General features: G+C 35.9%; 1 protein-coding gene across 1 annotated transcript; it reads left to right on the forward strand.

Annotated features, from left to right (window-relative positions):
* Nucleotides 1-1,214: 1,214 nt before the first annotated feature.
* Nucleotides 1,215-13,534, forward strand: LOC149143552 (uncharacterized). The gene is made up of 7 exons (XM_089451874.1): nt 1,215-1,230; nt 4,066-4,262; nt 7,127-8,626; nt 9,352-9,399; nt 10,919-11,947; nt 12,873-12,962; nt 13,463-13,534. The coding sequence occupies exons 1-7, from the start codon at nt 1,215-1,217 to the stop codon at nt 13,532-13,534; spliced, it is 2,952 nt and encodes a 983-aa protein (XP_089308000.1).
* Nucleotides 13,535-14,739: the final 1,205 nt, after the last annotated feature.

Consider the following 14,739-nt stretch of genomic DNA (forward strand, 5'->3'; position numbering starts at 1 on the left):
GTTTACACGTTATGGTCCCACTACGATCTCCAAGCCCGACGGTTAGGAATATTTTATGATTTTTGCAATTTTTTTATGTTATGCAATGTATTTACAAGGTCCAAGGTTATGTTTAATACATAGCTTTGTAATGTATGGTTTTTATATGGTCCGAGAGGTTAGGTTTTAGGGTTTTTAGACTTAGGATTAATGTATTTATGTTTATTACATAGGTTTTTTTATGTATCATGGCCCGAATGGGTCTAACACGTAGGGTTAATGCCTTTTAAATGCATTTAATTTTAAAGTTTGGTTTAGGTATGGTTTGGGTTTGTATTTATTTTGTACCATAGCTTTTTAGGGCTAGGACTTAGGTTTAGGTTTTAGTTTTTACATCATAAAAACCCATTTACAACCAATTTTCACAAAGTGACATCAAACCCATATGACAATAACCATGGACCAAAACTTGACAAGCAAACCCTGGCGGAACTAACGACGAACATGAATCGACAATCAGGTACAAAACCCTATCCTTCAAACACCATGAAAACCATTAACATCACCAAACAACCTAAACCATAAACATCACTATCAAAGCTGAAGACACCAGACATGGAATGCTGACGACGAAATTGAACCTATGTAATTGATCTGACAAAATCCTCCTAGATCAAAGGACTATAGATGAAAATTTGCATCAAGCAGGATATATTTAACGGAAAGGAAAATGACAAGAGGGTAAACAAGTGAACGAGAAGCAAAAGGACAAATCAGCATGTAAGCGAGATAAATGTCTATTAATGGGTTAATGAATGGAAATTATGGAAAATGTGAATGGAAAATGTAAGTGGAAAACATGCAACACTTGCAAGGAAAATGGTGATGACGATGCTTAGCAAAAATGCTTGAATAGCTTGTGATTTTGGAGAGGAAAAAATGATGGCATTTATTAATAATAGAAATGGATTTAATTGGCTCATGTTTCTTGAAATTGGTCATAGAAAACCAATCATGCACAAATTGGCCTCCTTTAATTCTTCGATTGTCCTAGAACCTGAAAACAAACATGGCATTAATATGGCAATAAAATGTAAGTGTGTTCAAAGAGAAGTTATCAATTTCTTTAGGTACATACAAAAAAATTGCATAATTAATAGGTTCACAATGTGTCTTTGTTTGAAATGGTTAGTCCAATTTCACAATTCCGATAATAAATCCAATCTCTAAAAAGAATGACGGTATGCACAGGTAAACAATATCCTCCATTTATGTTTGAATCATAGCATTTCATAAAGATAAAGAAATATTATTTGTGAATGCTTAATGATTCCCGCAAAACAATCTTCGATAAAAAATTCATCAATCGATCCTGCAGATAAAGTGCCTTTAAAGTTCTTCTTTTTCCTTGCATCATGCTAAACATAACATTAGACAAATCCAATGATAAATTTTAAGCATGATTTCAACAATGTAAAAACTCAACCTTAACAAAATTCGATTTGCAATTAAGTTTATTTAAGGTGAGTTTATTGCACCTTTATTCAATTGATTTTTGTCTCGTGTTTTATGTTTTTCTTTGTTTCCTGCTTTGACGGGTGTGTTTAAGTGGATCATCACAACAATTTTTTTTCAATTTGCTTCAATCACGCAATGAATTTCACATTAAAAAAAAGTCGAAATTTTTTTCAACAATTTTCCATGGCAATTTTCTTAAAAACAATAAAACTAAAAAAATATTTGCAAAATTAAAAAATGAAATATACCATCAAAACATTAAACACACTAATCACAAACATAGCATATCATAAACATAACATCAAAATTAGAACATACAAAAAAACATTTTGAAAAACACATAACATTATAAAACATTAAAACACATTAAAATAAATTCACAACATAAATATATACATTAACAACAAAAAGAAAATTTATAAACAAATAATATTAAAAATCAAACCCTCTATTATAAAACATAACGTAAAAACAAAACATAACATATATTATAAAAACATTAAAAGAAACAACGTTAAAGCAAATTGACATCAAAATATGAATCCATAAAAACAACATAATATCAAAACAAAACATAACGTAAAAACAAAACAAAACATAACATATATTATAAAAACATTAAAAGAAACAACGTTAAAGCAAATTGACATCAAAATATGAATCCATAAAAAACAACATAACATCAAAACAATACATACATGAGGCAATTAAAAAAATATAAAAAAATTCCATGTTTAAAAATGAAAAGTCAAAACGTGTGAAATAAACAAAATGTGTGAAATATTAAAGCATGAGAAAATACGTGGTTTGTCCAACGTTGAAGAATGATGGAGGAAGCGTTGTTGGAGTTCAATACCTTCCACGGTATAGGTTGAAGGTGTTTTGACGGAATGAAATCACAGTTTGGCTCTCGAATGAAGTCTAGAAGTGTTCGACCATCAAACCTGTCAGCCTTTAAATCTTTTATTCTTTCAACCTTGGGATTCATTAACAACACACAGCCTTGGCATTCAAATCTTTTCTTTCTATCAGCTTAAGTTTTTAAAATTCATTGGAAATAAAGAACACTAAAATATCTTCTGGACGAGAACTCGAAAATCTGACTCTTTCTGCTTAATTTTTCGTCCAACCACACAAAATCCCAAAATAAAAAGCCACATAAGATCATTTACCGTGCAAAAATCCACCGCGTTGGACAAGAAAGGATCATTAAAAACACAGTTCAATGGCATCTTATGAATACTCCGATCCTTGTGTATTTCTGCTAGAGGTGATGATAAGCTAAAAATGTTGTTCGATCTGCTGAGAGCGACCTTAACCTCCCATTCACTTCTGATCTGCATCACAAACTCGTCTTTATTGCCAACATTGTTGAAGGATTCATCAAGCGTAAACAACACTCCATGCCTCCTGTAGATCAGGGAGATCATATCTTGGTGGATCTTCCTCCTGTAGATCAAGGAGATCTGATCATGGCCGCAACAAAATGGAAATCGGATGTAGGAAAAAAAATTATTTACTAGCAATTGTCCTAAAAGGTACAAAGAGAGGCCGATAGACTTATGAAGTTAGAATTGTTGAATTTCTAAAATATTTTATTAATTAATATATATATATATATATTAAAAAGTACAAGTATTTTTGTAAAAAATATTAAAAATAGAAATTAATGAATGTTGGAAACCATATAAGATATACAGTCTAAAATATTTTATTCATATATATATTAATTAAAATCTCAATTGTATTTTCAATTTGGGTATTGGTTAACTTTTACGCAAACATATGCTTCCACAATTGTAACTCTTCTTACTTAGAGTAATTTACTAAATGACAAAACTCATGACTCCTATAGATATTGCATCAAGCAAACTTCAAATTCAATTTGGGTAATGCAACTCTCATATATGACCAAGCGGGCTTCTATTGATCAGCCTTGTTACTTTTCATAAGGCTTACTAACTAGTTTATACGGTTTTCTCAATAATTATGCTTAAAAGGAAACACCAAGGGAATTAAGAGAGCAGAACATAAAAACACATTGTTTTCATTCAAACGTACAACTACTAAAAAACAATTTAAAAAAGGTAGAGACTCTTTAAGGCACTTAAAATCCCTCAAGAATCTCTGTTATACATATCTTGATGCACAGGATGGCCGAAGCACATTAAACATGGCAAATTTTATGGTGTATGATATATTAGAGCTACAAAAATATTAATTATTTTACAATTATGTTGAATCCAGTATTAACATAAAATCATATAGGAAAGTTTGTAATTGTTCAAGGTCCCCAGTATTTGAGAGTTGCCATATCATCAGCAGTCATACACGAAAGTTTGTAGTTGTTCTAAGTCCCCAGTAATTGAGAGCTTCCATATCATAAGCTCTCGTGGCTTTCTCTTCTTGATCATAGCCACCTAGGAAAAAAAAGACCAATCTCCAGTTCTCGGCTGGCTCTCGGAATCGGACCTGGAACCTTTTCTGGTCTACGATTATGGCCTCTTGTTTGCCCAAAACGAGCTGGAAACGGAGGATATTGCGTCTTTCAACTATTAATTCTTGCAGAGCATGGGGATTGGAATCGCAAAGCACAGGCTAGAGATTTTGAAGTTAGCCAAGTGCGAGCGAGGAAATCGACTTCGTATGTCCAGAGGCTTGTGTCTTCTTTAAAGAAAACAAAGCGTCGCATTCGGAGATTTGTTCACAGTTTTCTCCGCCCGCCACCGCCTTCGGAGCCGACTCTGTATGTCTCAGCTTCGAAGGTATTTTGCAGAGGAAATCGCAGCTAGTATTTGGCTGGACATGTGATGTCTGCCTTTGTAATCGGCAGATTTCATTGTTTTATAGACTTCAACTTATACCATGGAATAGCTTCTCTTAACACTAAGAGGAAAAATAAAAGAATGACTTTCAGTTTGAAATATAAAGGCGCAGTTTATTTTATGTGATTTCTTTGATATGTCATTGAGTGAAGCTTTAGTGATTATAAGTTCACACAATAATCCAAAAATTTTCATCAAATTAAATGCATACCTATTTACTCCCTGATATTTTGATGCACCCCTTGAAAAGCCACTACTATTTCTGCAAAATTAATCAAAGCAATTGCTTATTACTTCTTAAAAAAAATGTGAAACTCAGTGGATATTTTGATGCGCCCCTTGAAAAGCCACTACTATTTTTCCAAAATTAATCAAAGCAACTGCCTATGACTTCTTAAAAAAAAATGTGAAACTCAGTGGATTAATGAAAATTTTCTCATCGAAAATATCCAAAATATATGGGACAATATATACACATGTTTTAAATAAATAAAATACATTAAGAAAACCATGTACCTCCTGAGAGACGCAATATATTCTTGCCTGGTTGAGTGTTGCATCTCTTCCAGAACGTCTTTGTATTGGCTAATCTTAAATCAAGAGAGCGAGGGACAATAGCCCTGGAAGTTGAAATGCATACACAAATGTTGGTGCAAAAGTCCAACTTTGGAAAGCATCAGATGGTTTCCTTGCACTCTGCCATCTGTTCACAATAGTGCTAAAGCAGGACTTGATATCCCAAAGAAAGGTAATATATATTTGCATTGGCATTCAATCATCCTTATCAATGTAGAGACGTTTCATTCATTCATAATTAATTCTCAGGTTCAAAATATGTTCTCTTGAATCAAACACCTAGCAAAATCAACAAAGAAGCGACAGAAATTGCGTTCAACTTTAGGGGATTTAATAGTGGGTATGGTAGTTTCAAACATGTAGGTTAATAAATAATTAGATAAGATCTTATGGCAAGTTGAATTTGAAACTTTTGAACCAAAAGAAACAAAATGCCAGCTCCATGTTACATAATAGGAATCCAGTTACTGTTTTCTGATAGTAGACAAGTATAATGCACCAAATAGCTCACAATATAGGTTGATAGAACCTCTGTAATATATGGAGCCTACACTGCCTGCCAGCCCACCTTCTGAGTTGCTATTGATATTGTACAGGTTATTAAATCTGAAATAGAGTAAAAGATATAGGAGACAAAACAGACTGGGAATGTAAGTCCTTTATACTGGAATAGAAAAAGATAACAGAGCAGCATGTAAACGCAGAAGAACATAAAGAAAACCACAAGACTTTCTGACTCAACATGTATTTCTTGGGGTCCAGATTCATTCACATGTATTTAAAAACACTGACATGCTTGAACCAAAAAAGGAAGAGAATTTGAGAATTTCAATCCAAGCCACTGTCATGAAATTGAGTATCTGCAAAAGATTCTAACAGTTTCAAATCAACCTCAATTCCCATAACAGCATTTGTATTGAACCGCTTAATTTGTGTAGCTTAATTACCGGCTATAACAGCCATTGGAGTTAGTATGAACTTAAATGTAAACTGGAGGCAATATCAGCAATGATCAGGCAGATCAGGCAGAATATGGTGATTTTTGTAAATTTAGGTTAAAATCATTTTTTATTTTAAAGAAAACTTAAAGCTATCTTGATTGAATGAGAGGTCTTCAAATTTAAATTTAGAAGAAACAGGTTAACCCTCTGAGACGCAGAGATATCTGGCATGCTTAAAAAACTAAGCAAAAGGAAGAGGGCATTTAACTCAAATTTAGAAGATAGGTTAATCTTCAGACGCAGAGACATCCGGCGCGAGTAAAAATTTAAGCAACCTATGTTTCCATGGATTTATTTAAAAGAAAGAAAAATAATTTCAAAAGACTATAGCAGAAGAAGAATTTAAGGTTAGTCACTAGTGTTTGATACTGATTTTTCATCCTTGGTTTCATGCTTTTGTGAAATTGTCGGATTTCTTCTTGCAATTGTTTTGATATTATGCTGATGCTATTAGCTATAGTTTTTTTTTCTTTTTTTAATTATTTTTTTTAATTTAATTGTATCTGTTAGCAGAACCACAAGGTTTTGTAGTGGTGACCTTCACACAAGGAGTTTCTTAATAGTGCAACCTATTGATGACTGTTTTATGCCCCGTAGGCAGTTTTCCTTGATTATGTTACTAGTAATTGCAGCTTCATTTTTCTCATTTAAATATTTGCCTGTCATGTTGCTGCTGATTATGGCTTTGTCTAAAATTTATGTAGTCTTCAATATTTCTTATATGACCTACCTTCATGCCTTGACTCCTTGGTTCCCTATCTAATTCATCTTAGATTAACATGATTGAAATATTTTGTGGCTGTCTTATATGCCTATTTCTCTCTGTTTCAGATGGAAGTGGGCATGTCTTTTTTAGATGTAATTGGCTTCATTGAACTCATTTGACCTGATGTTGAACCTTTCAGCAATTCTTTCTTTTTTTATGGGGTTGTCACATTGTGCGGAACTATAGCTTCCACAAACTCTGCTATTAGAGTTTATGCTAGATCCTTTCTATTTCATCACAATTACGTTGTGCCTATTATTGGGTTCTTGTTCATAACTGAGTTGTATGTATTTATTGGAGAGTTAAAATTAAGAGAGGAGATAGGGGAAAGGATTCGTCATTCAACTGAATTTACTCTATATTTAATATATTTGCTTTTGTCAGTGTTGTTGTGATATTATTAGAATTTACAACTGAGAACAATGTAACTTTTTAATTGGTCTTATTATTTCACTGCTCAGAAATATAGGCTATATCTGAAAAGGTTAAGTGGAGTGGCACAACAGCAAAGTGGAATGAACTCTTCTTTTGGGGGAACTACAGAAGCAGGTGTTGGACCTATGGGTTTACTTGGAAGGCTGGATCTTCAAAGGCTTGCGGCATCAGGTCAAATATCACCTCAAGCACTGGTGACATTACCAGCTGAACTTCTTGGACAAGTGAATCCAAACAATGGGTTGGGCCTGCCAAACATTGATCGGACACTGCTTTTACAAGCAGCATTTCATGGTGTAAACTCTAATCCTTTAAATAGAGGGAAATTTGGGCAACCATTGATGAACAGTCAGGGAAATTTACTTCAGGGACTCCCGAGAAGCATAGAGCTGAAGCAATTTTGCCAGCCACAGCAACATATTCCTTCCTTTGGAAATTTGGGTTTACCGACCAATGATACATCTGCAGGATTTTCTATGCTGCAACAACAACACAATACAGGTGCAGAAGTTGGTAGTGCGGATTGTGGCATAAACAAAAATGGAGCATCTAATCCTCAAAACAATGCGATGGTGATGCAATTGATACAGCAACATCAAATAAACCAACAACAACAACACCTGCAGAGATCTGCAGCACAACAGCAACCTGGCGGACAACTTCAAGGTTCTCAGCTTCAGAGTGGACAAGTCCTGAATTTGCCATCTACCAATATTGTTGGGCCACAAGTCCTTCCAAATGAAATTAGGGGGAGGGCTACTTTATCTTCTCTAGCCAATGGAAATAGCAGTCTTGGCAATAATATTATTGGTGCTCCTAGTTCAGGGCAATTAAACCGTATGCCAATGCCAGCATATGGCCTGGGTGCAACTAAATCTAATGTACCAGAAGGAATTGGATGGATGTCAACTGTAGACTATAAGAGCCAGAATGTGCACATTCTCCAAGGAAATGATTATTTCATTTCCAGTACTGTTTGTTTATCTTCCCCTTTAACAACATCTGATATTGAAGGTGGAATGAACATTTCAGGAATTAAAAGGTTGGGTGGCATAAGTGACATAGTTGGTTCTCCAACTCTAAGCAGTTCTGGAATAAGTTTTGGCACATCAAGTGGTATTGGTCATAATTTAAGCCAGAGTGGTAGGCAAGGTTGGCAAATGCAAAATGTGTCTATGAATCAAGATTTAAGTCAAACAGCTACTGTTATCTTGAGCCCATGTCATGGCCAAGCTTCTCATAGAACCCAGGGCTTGAATGTTCCTATTGTGCAAGATCTAGGACAGGTTAGGAGTTTTGGATTTGTTGGGAAAGGACCAAATCTTTCAAGCATGTTGGTACAAAACGCTGGATATCCTGGGATGCTCAGTTATGCTCAAAGTCAGGGTGAACTTTTAGGAATTGATAGCGGGCTGAGGCTTAAGGACAAAAGTGCATCAGATTTTGGATTGACTCCAAAAATTGAGTGTGACACACTTTCTGACCATTTTCCTTCAGAAGATCTCATGAATCTCCTCTTTAAACAGGTCTGTATTCCTCAATATTATTTTCCCTTTAGTTTCAAATCATTGCTCAAGTTGCATCACTTCTTGCAATTTAAGACCATGGTGCTGAACTTCTTTGAGCATGTGCACTTTTATCATTTAAACAATCTAGGTCTATTTTCTGTCCTATTCATTTTCTTGCATACATATTGTGTGTGAAGCAGTACTATGAACATTATTTTTTAATATATGACCAACGAAAGTTTAGAACATGTATGTCATATATAAGCATGGAAAAACAAAATTGCACAGTAGTTTTGGTCTAAGATTCTAAAGGAAAACACCCCATTATTGCATTGCATGACTTTGCTTGTTCCATTCACATTAATTTATATGCATGGTACTTCATACATACTAGGGGAATGCATTGGCGCAGGCTGTTTTCTTTTGTGAAAACAGTAAATTGAAGTTTATTGGGAACAAAATTATGCACCAACATACATTTTTGTATGCGCACCTCCTAATTTGTGCGGCTACAATTATAACATGCATACATTTTTTCACTTATCAGAATGAATTGTGTTGTAAGAATATTTTCAATGACCTTGTTGTGAATGAATATGGTACATGCTAAAAACAAGAAGAGTATGTTGCTGATGCTTCTGCTGGTGATTGATGGTTTTATCATTTAAACAATCTAGGTCTATGTTATGTCCTATTCACTTTCTTGCTAACAAATATATCTTTCTGGCTATGTAATTGTGCAGCAACAGGATGGGATGGGGATTTCAGAAAATGAATTCAATTTAGATGGGGTATTGATTGGATAATGTTCATGTCAATTGAAAAATTTTTGTTGTGTTATCCGAAGAGAAAGCCGGCCTTCCCACCCTCAAGTGAGTTGAGTGGCATATAGCCCCATGCTGCTCATTGCTCAACACAAACGTGACTTTATGCTTTTGCACTACAAAACAGTGGTAGCATTTCTGGATGAGTGTGGGGATCATTGTGGAAAGTCTTATGTGCAAATGTAGATGTAGTTGTATCATATTATCTTGCACCTAGATTGGGTTAAAAGTTAAAACTTCCTAGATATAGTCTCATGACACATTTCAGAGGAATCTCACACTCTTATGTGATTGCAAGTCTTATTACTATGACATTTGGATTTGTTAGAGCAAATGAAAAGGCCGAAACAAATTGCAAATCCCTTATGGGAGTATGTCCATGCACCATTTTATTATTCTCTCTTAGGGGAAGCTTACTTCTAGCCCACATTCAGGAAAATTCTTGTGCTTTTCTAGACTAGTTTAGACACTATGAGAAATAATAATTATTTGCTGGAGGCATTAGTTGAGATTCATCCTAGTACTTCCTGAGTTGTGATACACTTCAATTACAACAGGAATTTCACTTGGTTGAAACGGTGGAGTTGCTCTACACAAGTGTAGGCAACTGGAATTATCCAGCACTAAATAGCTGGTTTGCAAGGCGTTGTACGTGCTGGTTTCATAGATTCATTTAAAAGAAATAACAGTAATTTCAAAAGACTAGCAGAAGCAGATGCATGATTTAGGGTTTGCCGCTGAAAGGAAAACAGTGTAGGAATGTGAAGGTGTTGGTGTACATGCACCTAGATTAGCTCCAGTTGTTGGTATACATGCACTTAGACTAGCTGTGTTGGTGTACATGCACCTAGATTAGCTCTAGTTAACTTATTGCTTGCATGTGGCACATGTACACATTAACATAAGATAAAGCATACTTAGCTTTAGTTAGCTTTAGTGATTGCATGTACAACTAAGCTTAACTTAGTTGCTTTTATGTATTTATTCCAAAACTAATATTGTAGAATTCAACTTTCATTCTTTCCTCAATTCTTGCTCGCTTCCTTCCTTCTCTTGCAAGCTTGTTTATTGTTTTACAGATCTAGATCTATCTGTGTATCTCAAAAATCTTACATGGTATCGGAGCACAGGGATTTGTAATCAGTGCACAAGCAATTTTATTTGCAGGTTCAAAAGATTGAAGCAACAACAAAGAATGGAGTCTAAATTGGAGTTTCCACAATCGGCAATTCTCACTCCATATAATTATTTTGAATGGAAGCCAAAGATTCAACTTCATCTCAGAAGTAGAGGCTTATTTCGAATAACCATGGGAACGGAAGTTGAACCAACATCAGCAATGGAGAAAACAAGATATTTCAATCGCATGGACGAGGCCTTCGACATCCTATGTTTTTCTATTTCTCTGGAACTGCTATTTCATGTTGAATCATGTTCAACTCCAAATGAAGTATGGAAAAAATTGGAAGAATTGTTTGGAAAACAGGATGAAATGCTTAGAATGATAAACGATTCGATCGCAATCTATAGAAATCGTCGTGAAAGCTTTATCTTAGAACCAGAGGACCCGCATGTCGCCAGCCTGTACGCCACCAACTACGTCCAAGGTCTCCAAGAAACCGACGGTGGTGACCCTAACCAGTTGGAGGTGGCGGCCTGCTGCAAACATTACACGGCCTATGACGTGGACAACTTGCATGGGGTCGAGCGTTACACGTTCAATGCCATCGTGACGCAACAAGATCTGAAGGACACATACGACCCGACATTTAAGAGCTGTGTGCTGGATGGCAATGTGGCCAGCGTGATGTGTTCCTACAATCAGTTCAACGGCGTCCCCACCTGCGCCGATAGAAACGCGCTCGCAGGATCTACCAGACAAGCAGAAAAAGTTATTACATCCGAGAAGGAGAATTCAGATCAAATGCCCAAGAATTCCGGCGTCCCTGAGAGCAAAAACACCCAGACAGGGCTGCTTCCATCCAGACGCGAAGCCGTATATTCCTATTTTGCATCGCCAGCCATGGAGGCCACGGTCGTAGACGACTGCAGAGGAGTCTTGCAGGTGTATAGCAACGGAACCATAGTACGATCGCAGAACCCAGCCTTCGTAACTCCCTTCGAAGACGACGGTCGGGTGCTGTCAAAAGATCTGGTGTTCGACTTTTCCCTGGGGCTTGAGCTCCGCCTCTACATCCCTATCTCCGCCTCTGCCTCCACCACGAAGCTCCCCATCTTCGTCTACTTCCATGGCGGGGGTTTCTGCATCGGCTCACGAACGTGGCCCAATTTCCACAACAACTGCCTACGGCTCGCGGCCTCGCTCAACGCCATCGTGGTCGCCCCGGACTACCGCCTGGGCCCCGAGCACCGCCTCCCTGCTGCCCTGGATGATGGCTTCTCGGCACTCCTTTGGATTCGAGAACAGGCGGCGATAAATAATCTCTTAACTGATGCCCACCACCACGATGAAGATTTCTTCGCCGAGTTAGGAGAGCTGCCGGAATCTCTCAATGTTTTTCCGAGCAGATTGCTGACATCTTCACCAAGAGTTTCACTGAGCAGAAGTTTCACTTCTTGCGAGATCGACTCGGGGTGAAGGACACGACTGCCTAGCAGTTGTATTTTCTCTACTTTTGCATTATATTTTGAGGGGGGGTTTTCTTCCCACTGGGTTTTCCTTCTTTCCTCCTTTTTTTTATGCATTGTATATGGGTACCTAAAATGGCCGAGTTGCCGGGACTCATTCATTTTGCATCACACTCACCTAAGTTATGCTTAAGGGGGGGTGTTGGTGTACATGCACCTAGATTAGCTCCAGTTGTTGGTATACATGCACTTAGACTAGCTGTGTTGGTGTACATGCACCTAGATTAGCTCCAGTTAACTTATTGCTTGCATGTGGCACATGTACACATTAACATAAGATAAAGCATACTTAGCTTTAGTTAGCTTTAGTGATTGCATGTACAACTAAGCTTAACTTAGTTGCTTTTATGTATTTATTCCAAAACTAATATTGTAGAATTCAACTTTCATTCTTTTCTCAATTCTTGCTCGCTTCCTTCCTTCTCTTGCAAGCTTGTTATTGTTTTGTAGATCTAGATCTATCTGTGTATCTCAAAAATCTTACAGAAGGGGCAAAATTTGATGGTAAAATTGAGATAAAGTTCAGAAAATTACAGAGCTGAGTATAACGATATTTACCTTGGAAAGAACTTTGAAGTGGAAGCCCGAAGCAAGTGAAGGGAGGAAGACGTCTCTGGCGGAAGCTTCTTGCACTGAAAGAAAGCGCCTGTTCCTCGTCCAATTATTAAATAAAAATCACTCTAGTTCATGCATTTCGCCTAAATAAAGGAAGGTGGTGTCTCGAAACCCCATCGCTGCTGACTTTAAACTGCCTTCTCTGTGATTTATAACGTTTTGTTCACGGATTACAGGAATCTGTAACAAATTTGCGGCAATTTGTAACGTTTTGTTCACGGATTACAGGAATCTGTAAAATTTGCGGATATTTCTGTCGGCTTCATGTAATGGGTGAAGATTCGAGACTGCCATCATTATAGAGAAAGGCGTTGGCATAACAGTTTTTCGTTGAGGTTTTGCGAGAAGTTTTCGAGAATCGCTGAGAATAAACAATTTACCCACTATATGCCCGCGGAATGTGGACCATGTGTCAACCTTAGAATGAAAAAAATGACAAAAGTCTCTTTCAAAAAAAGCCTATCGGCTTTAGAATTTAAATTATTATTGATTTAACAAAATGACAAGTGCCAGCGAACCAAGCTACGAAATTTCCGCCTGAAAATTTAACTTTGCAAGATCTGCATCACACACGTCAAGTTAATTTTGTTGCCACAAGGATTTTCATTTCAATTAGAACTTGTTTTTTTTCCATGAAAAACGAATCTGTGCAACTAATTTGACCGCCATTCTAAAAATCAATGGCATCACCGCACCAATGCTGAAAGCTCAACGACATATGCATAAAATGTTTCTTCATTCGCGTGTTTTGTTTTGGTTTTTACAGGTTGATTCCAAGCCGAAGGCCAAACAACTGGATTGGAAACCTGGTGAATGCATAAAACTTGGTGTTGAATAATACTATTCTCTACCCTTTGTTTTATTCATCATATTATATGCATCGTGGGTTTTTGTTATGTTTTATGCATATCGTTTTTAACTCACAACATGGGTCATGGTTTTATTTATTTGCCAGAAGGTTTTTTTAATTGTATTTTATTATGTGATTTGTGTTTTATGTTTTTGTTTAAGGTGTGTTTCTTTTATTTTTAATGTTTTTATGTGATTTTTTATTATTTTGTTTTATTGTGTGATTTTTTGGTTATTTTATTTGATTTTTTAGTTTTTAAATATTTTTTTATTTTTATTTTTTTTTATTTGTGTTCTTATTTTTTATTTTTTTATTATATATATATTTAAAAAAGTAGTTGAAAAAATTGTAATTGGTATTTTTTTTCTTTACAGGTCACATGAGAACCTAAATTGTCAATTTCTTTTGGAAAAAAGAATTGATATTTTTATTTAAAAATATCTATTTTCCTTATTAAAAATATGAAAAAATAAAATAAAATAAATTAAAAATAAAATTTATTGATTTATGAAGGAAAAATTTGCAAGCCCTAAGAGATAGAGATTGATTCAATTGATGGAAACATAGTTTTAGGTGAGGCCATACCTACGAGCGGATCAAAACTGACCCAAAAGAGAAGGAAGTATCTTGAAGTTACCCAACATTTTCAGGATGTGCAAGCAGGCTCGACCACTATTTACCCACCCACCCCAATCCCCTGAGGCGGAGGTTTTTCTTCTTCCTTCTTGATTGGACGACGATCAATCGCTTCAAATGAAACTGGTCCTGGGGACCTTATATCTATTCATGTGGGGGGTCAATAGGAGGCAAGGCTCTAAGATTATTGCAGAACGGACGTGTTAGCAAATGAAGGAAAAAAAATTTGCAAACCCTGAAAACGTTTATAGACATCCTACTTTCTGATCCTCTAGATTGTGCAAAAACACAAAAGGAGAGTATACTTATTCGACATTGAAAATATCATCCTACCTACTCTATGCTAATTGGAAATTAAAACTATTACGTGTAACTAAATTTCCAATGTAACCATTCACGCAATAGTGATAAAAATATATTCATTTTCAATTTCAGAATTTTAAAATGAAAATATATAAGGATTATCGAATCTAGTTTTTGTGGGTATGATTTAATGAAATAAAACAAAAACAAAATTGATCTAACCTAGTACTTGCTTGAAACCATCGAAACCACCT

This window comes from Pinus tabuliformis, chromosome X, assembly GCF_031772625.1.
Source record: "Pinus tabuliformis cultivar Carrire ecotype Pingquan chromosome X, CPIR1, whole genome shotgun sequence".
In the NCBI taxonomy this organism is placed as follows: Eukaryota; Viridiplantae; Streptophyta; class Pinopsida; order Pinales; family Pinaceae; genus Pinus; species Pinus tabuliformis.

Coding starts and splice junctions, on each gene's coding strand:
- LOC149143552 (XM_089451874.1), top strand. Junction 8,627..9,351: donor TGAATCTCCTCTTTAAACAG/GTCTGTATTCCT, acceptor GTAATTGTGCAG/CAACAGGATGGGATGGGGAT. Junction 12,963..13,462: donor GATATTTCTGTCGGCTTCAT/GTAATGGGTGAA, acceptor TGGTTTTTACAG/GTTGATTCCAAGCCGAAGGC.